Source organism: Natrix helvetica, assembly GCF_964273705.1.
Source record: "Natrix helvetica genome assembly, chromosome: 1".
Lineage (NCBI taxonomy): Eukaryota > Metazoa > Chordata > Lepidosauria > Squamata > Natricidae > Natrix > Natrix helvetica.
Window position 1 is genome coordinate 245381776 of NC_138548.1, and position 10962 is coordinate 245392737.

Here is a 10962-nt window from a genome sequence, read left to right on the forward strand (position 1 = left end):
CATTTTCTAATGCCATGTCTTTTGCAAACATTATGGAATCCTCCACGCATTGTACCTGCTGCAAAAACTGCAGTTTTTAGAATGCCTCCCCTTCCCCGTTACGAAGCCCCCGTGGGCTCCCCGTACCAGCCTACCAGGCGTTCTACTGTTGCGCGATTCCTTCTTTGTCATCTTGTTCATCGTGATGATCACCAAGCTCCGGAAAGACCCCAATTTATCCCAGGATGCTTGCTTTGCTTTGCTTTGCTTTGCTGCTACGGTTCCAGAAGCCTAGAGCACGCGCAAGCCGCCGCGTTCTCGTTTCTATGGCAATCGCTTGTCCTCAAGCTAGTCTGGAAGTCCACTAGTTTCCGTGGGCTCCACAGGGAAAGTCGCACGGGAGCGCTTTTAGGGGGCTCGTGTACGGAATCCGGCTCGGGTCGTCGAGCCCCCCCCCCCCCCTCACAATTGTTGCACGCGCTTCATTTGCGCCTAGCTGGTGTGTTCAGTCGGGCCGTGCGCTTCTAGAGTTGTTGTTTTTTCATTAAAGATGCAAATGAAAGAAACCCTTTGAACTTCATTTGCCTGGCTCCGCAGAAGGGAATGGTGTGTGCAAATACTATTTGCTCCGCTTATACTATTTTTTTTTCTGAATAAAGTGGCCCAAGATTATTATTTTTCTTGCTGACTTTCCTTCCTGGTTCGTATATGTCTTTGCTCACAGGAAAATCAAGCTTTATAAGAAAGGCTGTTTCCTCAGTAGTGCCGTATGGGTGGATTCTCACAACTTGCAGCTTTTTCCAGGTCTAGTGCTCATTTCCTACTGACTATAGTATAAATGAGTTTTGATGCCCTTTTATGTTATTTTTCTGCCGTGGGACTTGGTTGTTGCTTTGTGTCATCCAGAACTGGTACCTGTTTTTGTAATCCATACAATCCAGCGCTCTATCCATTGCACTGTTGCTGAAATGGTCACGGATGGGTCTGTCAATGTTGCTTGTAATTTTAGGCTAATTATTAACTTTTTACTAAAAGCAACATTAGCATTTTAGAATAGCAACGTAGATTTATATTCTGACTTCAGGAAAGTATATATTTTTTCTCCTTAGCCATTTATTTTGGAAGGAGAGAACTTGCCTTTTCAACAACTAAACAATATTCTGAAAGTCATTGCAAGTTTTAAGGAAGATACAAACTCAGCTGGCAAAGGGACCAATGTAATCCATAAATTTGCTGCTTGTGAAATGTTATCTAGAATCAATATTTTCTATTGTATAATTCTCACATGTAATCAGTGCCTTTTATTGTTTGATCATTTCTTTCTGAGGTATCACATATGCTGAACTGAATGTATGTATCATTTCTGTACCCTTTAAAAGGACTTAACCCCCTTGAATAAATGCTATTTGCTTTGTCTGAATTACCGAGGATTCATATTTTTGAGTGAGTGAACAAGTCCCTTCGGAAAGCTAAAAGTCTTTCTCAGATTCAAATCAAGCTGTTATCAGCTCTGCAAATTTGACGTACCTGAGTTTCTAGGCAACGCTAACTCCTACTGAACATTTCAGACTGTTGTGGGCATGCTACCTTTTTCTACAGTTACTGGCGCAGCCCTCTATGCGAATGCAGGAAAGATTAGCCATCTGGCTTACTCAGAGGCATCTGTCCATACAATGCCCTGGTAGTCCTTTCCAAACCCTGGCTGGGTCTTAACAGCATTCCTTATGTGCCTAGGCTTAGCGCTTTTTTGAAAAAGCACCAGATCTCTATTTTTAAGAAAAGGATAGATGCTGTCAAAAGAGCACAATCAGAATGCTGCAAGGTTGTAATCACCAGGAAAGGGTTGTGTGTTGCTAGTACTGTTGCCATAGTGTGCAGTACAGGTTTTCCTCTGCCATAATGACAAGGAATTTTGTCTCATCCAGCTGCAGTTTCTATAGTGGTTTGTGCAATACACCATAGTTACTTATGTATCCTTGGGGGGGGGGGATCAGGTGCCATTTTGCCCTAGGTGCCATGGTAATGACTTGTTACAGGTACCTTCAGGACAATAACAATTGTACAATTCCAAGAAGTGTAAACTAGGATGCATATTTCTATGGCTATTGTCTGGCTATTTTTAGATGTGGATGGCCAGACGTTCATAACTGAACTGAACTGCTAATTCACATGGTGTTGGCATTTCCTGCAGTAGTTTTTATGGTGCCTGGCTTAGGATGGAATGTGTTTGTTATCAATCATGTTCTCCCATTCCCTCCTATGTCTTCTTGTCAGCCAAGCTAATTTGGAATATAGATTTAGCACTGGTTTCTCCTCAGATAATACCCTTTTGCTAAAAGAAAAAGAAAAAAGCCCATCTGATATGTAACCGATCCAAAGGAATCTGCACCAAGCACCAAGCAGAAATATTGAGAACAATTCTTCCTACTTCACCCTACCTTCTTAGCTCCCTATCACTTGGTCAGTTTGAATGCCTACTAGTACAGCATTTCATTTCATAAATCATGTTCAATCATGTACAAAACAACATACTGTAATAAAAATATAATTATTATCTAGATTGATAGACATCAGACCCTCATTAAGTTCCATTAAGACTTCAATAGCTTTTACTCCAACATCAATTAGACTATGCAGCAAATTTCTGGATAGTTCTGAAGGACTACGTGAGTACTATACAAGCAATCCTCATTATTTGTGGATTTGGTATTTGTGAATTTACTTATTTGCAAAAACGTTTTCATCATCCCCAAGTTAGTTCTCATGGCACTGTTGCACTTACTAGCAGGCATGAAGAACAACAAAACATTGGAATTGCCTAATGCACACACATTCACAGCTGAGATTTCAGCATTCATTAATTCGGAACTGTATTTGTGGCATTTTCACAGAATGTAGCTATTGTGAATAATGAGAATTGCCTGTATAAACATTGCATCACACATGAAAGAGAGATGTTTATTATGTCCAGTTTCTATTGAGAATATACCAGAAATGCACTGTTTACATTGAAGCCCTACAGTATGTAACTGCATCTCTTCAGATCCCTTCAACATAGGTAACTAAGGGGTTTAAATCAGGCATTTCCCAAACTATACCCAATAAAGTCAGACAAAAAATAATCTAAGTTTCCAAGAATAATTTGTTATATTAGAAAATAAACCCAGAAGAGATAACAACAGAATATGATTAGTCATTTATTTTTTCAGCTAACTAGTGAAAAGTATAATGAATGAGCCACAACCATGTAATAATAATATTATTATTATATGCACCTTTTTATCTATAACTCCTGCCTCCTATTCTTCCCACAACCAAAACTCTGTAATGTGGGTTGGGCTGCGGGGTCAAATGACCTAGGCACATTTCATGCCTAAGGCAGGCCTAAGAAATCAGAGTTTCCTGCTTTCTAGGACAGTGCTTTAACCACTACACTAAACTGACTCTTAAATATCTCCCTTATATTTATTTTATTTATATATTATGAAATTTATATGCCACCCATCTCACTAAGAGGTAACACTAGGTGTCTCACAACAAGTAAAAAGAATAAAACAAAAAATTAAAACAGTACAGTAATAAATATTAGCATTAAAATTAACCTTAAAAATGTGAAAAATGGTGAGGAAGGAAGCAAACCGGCTTGGCCTGTTAATTTTAACTCATAAACGTATTGTCCTATAAATTTGGGTTTCTTTTGGGGGGGATATGTATTTAATTTCTTTTTAACTTTTGGGATGTGTGTTTTTTAATGTTGTACGCCGCCTTGAGTTCTTTGGGAGAAGGGCGGCATATAAATCCAATAAAAACAAAACAAACAAACAAAGGACAAATAGGGTGGAGGCAGAATCTTATTTTAAGTCCATTAGCCACCCCCAGTATGACTCACTCCCATTAGGTCCCTAAGACATTTGGTAGAGCCCGGATTTCAGGCTCTTTTGGAAGGCCAAGATAATAAGTTGGGATCAAGGGGCACGATGATCCCAAGGGCGGGAGTTGTAGCAAAAAAGGCTCTTCTGCTGGGCCCCTCCATCATATTTATATATTTCCCTTTTGGAGAGTTTGAATGGCAGATTTACAAATTGGTGAGAACAGTGCTAAAGTCATCAAAATAAATTCATGCAGAAAATCACATGCCAGCTTTGCTCCTTTGTTTGGCAAAGGTAAAGGTTCCCCTTGCACATATGTGCTAGTCATTCCCAACTCTAGGGGGCGGTGCGCATCTCTGTTTCAAAGCCGAAGAGCCAGCGCTGTCCAAAGACGTCTCTGTGGTCATGTGACTGGCATGACTAAACAGCGAAGGCACACAGAACGCTGTTACCTTTTCACCAAAGGTGGTTCCTATTTTTCTACTTGCATTTTTTACATGCTTTCAAACTGCTAGGTTAGCAGAAGCTGGGACAAGTAATGGGAGCTCACCCCATTATGTGGCACTAGGGATTCGAACCGCCGAACTGCTGACCTTTTGATTGACAATCTCAGAGTCTTATTCATTTTCTAATGAGCTGAATATTGTAATCTGTGAGCAACACCCCGCTCCATTTTATTTTAGAGGAAGTGGCCAGTATACGAACATGAATAAACACAAATAAATGTAAAGTGACAAAGACCGGTACTGTATGGAACAAAGACTAATTAGGTGACTTAATACCACTTGGAGTAAGCACCACACATATCAATCAGTACATTAATGCAAGATCATTTGTCAGATCTTAGCTAGTGTTTTGTCAAGGGTCACCATGCATAGGAAAATTTTACTCTCATCTCTTTTTTTAATACTATTCTGCCCCAGACACAACAGTTGTGTAGAAATAGTTTTCCTTCATCCTGCTTACCCACAATTCACTTGAGGGAGATGTACAAAAGCTCCTATGACAACCCATGCAGGTGTCACAAGGCTCTACTATGTTCTTTTTAAGTGAGTTAACTCTTCAGATATTATCAAGCAGTACCGTTAAATCGATCACAAGCATGGCTGAGTGGCTAAATTTAAAGAACATGAACTATTACGTAAAGCACTGGATGCAGAATACACTGGACTACTTACCTTAATAACAAATTATCTTTTATACAGTATCATCCAGGCCCAGCCAGTCTAGGCCGAATTTTGCAAAGCTAAACTCTCACACAGAGGCCAACACTTACAAACACGTATCTAGCTGAACTCAGTCCCCCTTTACATATTTCTACCGATATGCAAGCTTTTCAAGAGGCATTTTTCACGGATAATCCAGCTTTCTTTATGTACGTCCCAGTATGCCAATTCACCTATTACCTCAGAGAGACTTTTGTCTGCAGGTTCTTCGCGTACAAATCCTTCAAAAGCTTCACACAAGCTTCACTTAGGTGTCTAAACTGTTCCTGCAAAGTTCCCACAAATACTGAAGTATTAGCCATTGTTTGTGTGTGGTGTGGTGTGGTGTGTGTGTGTGTGTGTGTGTGGTGCTGTCTTTTCTTTTCCCACCTTTGCTGTCAACTGCAGGCTTCTTTGGTTTGGAGGTAGCCATCTTCTTTTTACAGATGAGGTGAAAATGTGCCTCTAAGGCCCTTCCACTACCACTGAATTGAAGTGCTCGTCCCCTAGCAGGACACTAGAAAATATTAGGAAATTGTGCAGCCCTGCAGGGTTGCCAATCCCCATCTCACAGCTATAGTGTCCTTTCCAGATCACTGCAATCCCCTCACTTCCCTCCAAAAGGGAAGGGAGGGGGAGACAAAGCCCAACACATTGCACAGCCCTTGAGGTTGCCTTTCGATGACGTCAGAAAAGGGTGTGGAACACTCTTTTAGAATGGCTACAAATAACACAACTTAAGGCTGCCTCACTCATGAATTGGAGAAGATAAGGAGGCACCATCATGGGGAGATCACAGGAAAAAAAAGATGTGGCTTTGGAATGGAGAGGTGCAAGAAATCTGTGTTAAAAGTGTGCCTTGTCCTGATTTCAAGGACTAGACATTTCAAAATGTAATACGTATGCAAAGAATAGCCACAGATGTATTGTTAAGCACTATGAACTAGAAAAAGACATACCTTATTAGATAGAAGTAATCACAAATTATGAAAATGGTATTTTACTTTTTAAAAAAAATTACACTATATCAATAATTTCTTTTCCTCCCTCAAGAATTGACCATCTCAGAGTACTTATTACATTGATGTACATGCTTTGCCAGGTTTTGTGAGGCTGGGGCAAATGCAGCTTTATCACCAATCTTTATGTATTTATTTAATAATAAAACCCTGTTTTATCTGTTTGACTTATATAAGCTTTTTCAAGCCCTATAAATAAATAAAAGCCTTATAAATAAAAGCCTTCTAAATAAAGAAAAGATTGTTTTCAAGGGATTGAGAGCAGATTCCAGTCCTGTGTTTATCTTTATCAATAGCAGTTTGTTTTCAATTATGCCAATTAAAAAGGACCTTTGAATCTAAGTGGAATTAAGTATTATTTTCATTAACAAATATTAACCTTAATCTAGAGAAAATTGCAGTCCAATCATATGCAGACTTAGAGGAATTGAAGTTCACTGATTTCTTTATGCATGCTTATCTCTTCAGATATTTAGTGATATTTTTTTTAATTTTCCCCTGCGGTCAGTGTAGCAAATACATTGTCAATATTAAATCCCACTTGTTTCAGTTATGTCTAATGTTTACTGAGTTGGGACTCCTTTGTTGAATGTCATTCCAAAGAATCAGTGAAATTTATCTTTCAAAAATGTGTTTATATTTGGAATTCACATTGAAATGCCATTTTGATCATACAGATGTGATATTTCTATATTTTTTGACATTTGAGTTGAATGTCAAAGTTAACTACTGAAGTCTGTGTATTAATGTCAGCTTGTATAATTAAGGTTAGAAATCATAGCTATTTCTTCTGTTACTAAGCCACTGTTGTCTCAACAGGTTTTGAACCTGCTTTGGAAGGATGTGAATAAAGTGTTTGTCACACAGCCATATTGTTGCATTGAAATAAAAATATTTTCTTAAGTACTGTACTGCCTTATGAGTGAGAATCAGTGGTGGGTTGCAGGCGGTATGCCCCGGTACATGCGTACCGGAGCCAGTCCAGAGCACCGGATACCGCCAGCCCGAGCTCTTTATCGGAGTTTAAAGGCTTCTGCGCTTCCGCACAGGGGCATGGCACATACAGCACCTGTGCGATGCTCCGCGGAGCATCTGGAATGTCGCGGAGTGTCGCACAGGCAAGGACACCACCAGCTCCTGTACCGGTTGGAATGGGATTTGAAACCCACTACTGGTGAGAATCCATGCTTATTTATATAAATAATATAATTAATCCTATTGGTTGAAGGGTCTGACAGCTCCCTATAAAAAGGCTGCTGTCAGATTCAACCTTCACTGGATTGTTCTCACTTGTTGTACTTAATAAAGAGCTGTTGTCACTGTTAAGCCTGTGTGTGCCTATCCATTACCCAATCTAACAGTTTCTATCCTAATCCTTTACTCTTCCCCTCCCCCTCCCCCAATTGTTGCAATTGGCTCCATTTGTTTACATATTTAATCAGCTTATCCAGATATAAGCAAATTTATCTTTTCCTCTATTTGTAGTAATATGTGGAAGATATTTTATAAAGCAGGAAAACGGAGAGGACTGTATTTCAAAATTACCTTAACCCCTCACTAAAATTTCATTAAGTGGAGGAAGCAAAAAAAAAGAGGAGCTGAAATCCAGAGTAAAGGGGCAGGACTATTCTAGTTTCTTTAAATCTAGGGTTACATTTGATCTATATACCGGTTATTTTCCCTCAGAATGTTAACAATAGCTATCTTTTTATCCAGTAATGAACAATACTTGTTCATCTGGTTGAACCTGCAGTTACTCACACATCCTGTTATGCCATCTGAGGACAGTTGAGTCCTGTTCCAGGTGAGATCAATTAACCCTGTTGCACTTAGTTGCCTTAATTTCCCTTCCATACTATTAATGCTATAATGGTGCTTTGTAATTCATCTTCTATCTGCAGACTTATTGTTCATTATCTCTCTTTTTAATCTGTGGAGAAAATTAAACCAATAAAAATCTTATATATACCATAAGGCTGAGTTGATGCAGTGAGTCAGGTAGGACATTCCTAATTTCCAGGTTTTGCCTTACCCAATAAAAGGTGACTTCTTTTGATATTTTTCTTCCTTAAAAGTCAAAGACCCAATGAGCAGATTCCCTGCATCCCTTTCTTTTTGTGAGTTCTTTTTCCCTTACGTTCAGTCCTGCGTTTATCCATTCAGTTCTGAAAACGAATATGTACAATTTATGCATGTTTCAGTTCCCTCCCTTTTTTTTTACTCCCCATTTAAATACTGATGCAAAACATGACTTGATTACACTGTGAAAATAAAACTGTATTAAGAAACTAAATATCAATTACTAAGACTGGCTGGCACCTATTGAAAAAAACTTAATTTTGCAATATTTTATCTAGGCAATACACACACATACATAATGTAACAGAGGAGCTAGCTGACTGGAATGAATTTGTAGTAATAAACTACACATGAACGGGACTCTTGTATAAGGAATGGGATTAAAAACTGAACATTAGAAAATTTCTAATATGGTATGTTTCACACACAAAGCAATATGGATTCTTAAACTCAGGTATTTTATTTTTTTAATATTAGCAAAATTTATTCTCCTTACAGAGATGGATTTACCATTTTTCTTACTACTGGTAAGTTTTAAAAATAAGTGTAGCTAAAATTTAATTTTTTCTTGTCGCCTTGAAATAATGTTTACATGATCTTCTTAAAATGTTTAACTTTACACTGACATTGTAACTGAGGTCGTACTCAATATTTGCCTGCTTTATCTTTAGCCCAACTTTTCTTTTCTGCACCTTTCTTAATTATTTACAGTAGGGAAATTGCTGATTTAATTACATAATGCATCAATATTCTATACTATCTATAATTATTGCATAATTTAAGGTAGGCATTTGCTAACAAATACTGCATTTAAATTATGAATGTCCCTTGAAGTATTGTAGTTTGGAATATATTTGCTCTTGTGATTTAAAATGTTTTATTTTAATATAAGGAAATGCTAATTTACTTTTATCAAAGCTAAATTCTGTGGGACAGATGATCTGTTTTATGTTCCATATTGCAATTATTTCTTGTCACTAATATCATTTTGTTCCATATTTTCTTTTTGCAATTTTGACCCAATAATTCTGTATAGGGCAAATGCCACTGTTGTCATCAGAGATTAATTGTAGTAAGCATCATGAGTTAAAACAAGGTTAGGTGCATGGCAATGTTCCTGAGGCTTCATAGGATATTGCTTCCTGTTGTGATCAATCTGTCATTCCATAAGAGTGTGTTGGCTTCCCTTAGAGAACTGAAGGTCTCCATAGAAAGAATGATAATGAGTTGTTTGGCAGGGGAAGGGAAAAATAAAGTTCTGTACAATATCGTTGTTGTTATTATTAGTTGCGAAGTTGTGTCCGACCCATCGCGACCCCATGGACAACATTCCTCCAAGCTTTCCTGTCCTCTACCACCCTCTGGAATCCATTTAAGCTCACGTCTACTGCTTCAGTGGCTCCATCCAGCCACTTCATTCTCTGTTGTCCCATTCTTCTTTTCCCCTCAATCTTTCCCAGCATCAGGCTCTTCTCCAGTGAGTACTTCCTTTTCATTAGGTGGCCAAAGTATTTGAGTTGCATCTTCAGGATCTGGCCTTCTAAAGAGCAGTCAGGGTTGATCTCCTCTAGGACTGACCAGTTTGATTGCTTTGCAGTCCAAGGGACTCACAGGAGTCTTCTCCAGCACCATAGTTCAAATGCCTCAATTCTTTGAGGCTCAGTCTTTCGTATTGTCCAACTGTACAATATTACATGAATGAAATGTTACCAAATTGTTCCACAGCAATTATTATTAATCATATTAGAATATCCTTAATTTCTTAAACTGGATTTCTGAAAATTATCTGGCAGAATATATTCAGAATTCCACTAATTCCAAGCAATAGATTCTGTGCATCACTTCTTAGAAGTGTCTGCACACTGCATTCTGGCCTTGTTCACATGATGACATAATTTGTTTGCTTTTGGCTATAGTCTGTTAAGCAAACCATGACTTAACTGAAAGGTTGGTTTGAAACCAACCTTTCAGTTTGTGTCACTGCCCTTACCCAAGTTTGAGAAACTCTAAAGTAGGAGATAATCAAACTAAATGCTATGTACAATTCCACAGATAGCAATATGCAATATTCATCTGTTTCCCTTTCTGGAGACCAAACATTCCACCATGGAGAAAATGTTTTTCGTTCATATTTTAGTATCCAATTTATAAAGTTTTATTAAAATTAGAGGGGGGGGAGAGGTCACAGGTCTCAATTAAGATACAGTAAAATGAATAAAAAGGTTGGTGAATTTGCATGCTTGTTCAGCCTAGTTTCCAGGTGAAAACTTAGCAATTAGCAAAAGTATTAGAAGGCATTTATTAATTATATTTATGTATCTTACATGCTACTGATACACCATCACGTCCACTCCCTGAGCCTCATTGTACTTGTGCTGTACCTCCCTGGCCATTTGCACACTCTCCCTGGTACTTATGTATCCTTGTCCACCCTCCCCCACCCAGTAGCAGCCACCCCAAGCCATACTTGCACCATGCCTCCTTGCCCACCCATACACCTCTTCACTCCCTCTCCCACACAGTAGCAGTTGCCAGTTACCTGTTTGCAAACTGCCTGGGGCATTCAACTTTCTTTCCCACTAATTTAGGTGTTGGAAGTTGCAAGGAGATGCTCACTTTAAGACCCAATCCTCACTTAACAATGATAATGAGGACTGCAGCAATTGCCATGCTAAATGATGTGGTCATGTGACATTGTGCTTTCTGACCACATCATTTAGCAACTGAAATTCCACTCCCAACTGCCATTGTAACCCAAGGAGTACCTGTATTCCAGTAATTCCAGTAAATGCCTTATCAAGAATGGGTTGC

General features: G+C 38.6%; 1 protein-coding gene across 1 annotated transcript in view; it reads right to left on the minus strand.

Moving 5' to 3' along the window:
- The window catches only part of MYCBPAP (MYCBP associated protein), a 30330-nt gene extending 29989 nt beyond the window's left edge, over positions 1–341 (minus strand). The window contains exon 1 of the mRNA XM_081938349.1: positions 135–341. Within this exon, the coding sequence (XP_081794475.1) occupies positions 135–180 (46 nt within the window). The 5' untranslated portion in view covers positions 181–341. The remainder of the gene's footprint in view (positions 1–134) is intronic.
- Positions 342–10962: the final 10621 nt, after the last annotated feature.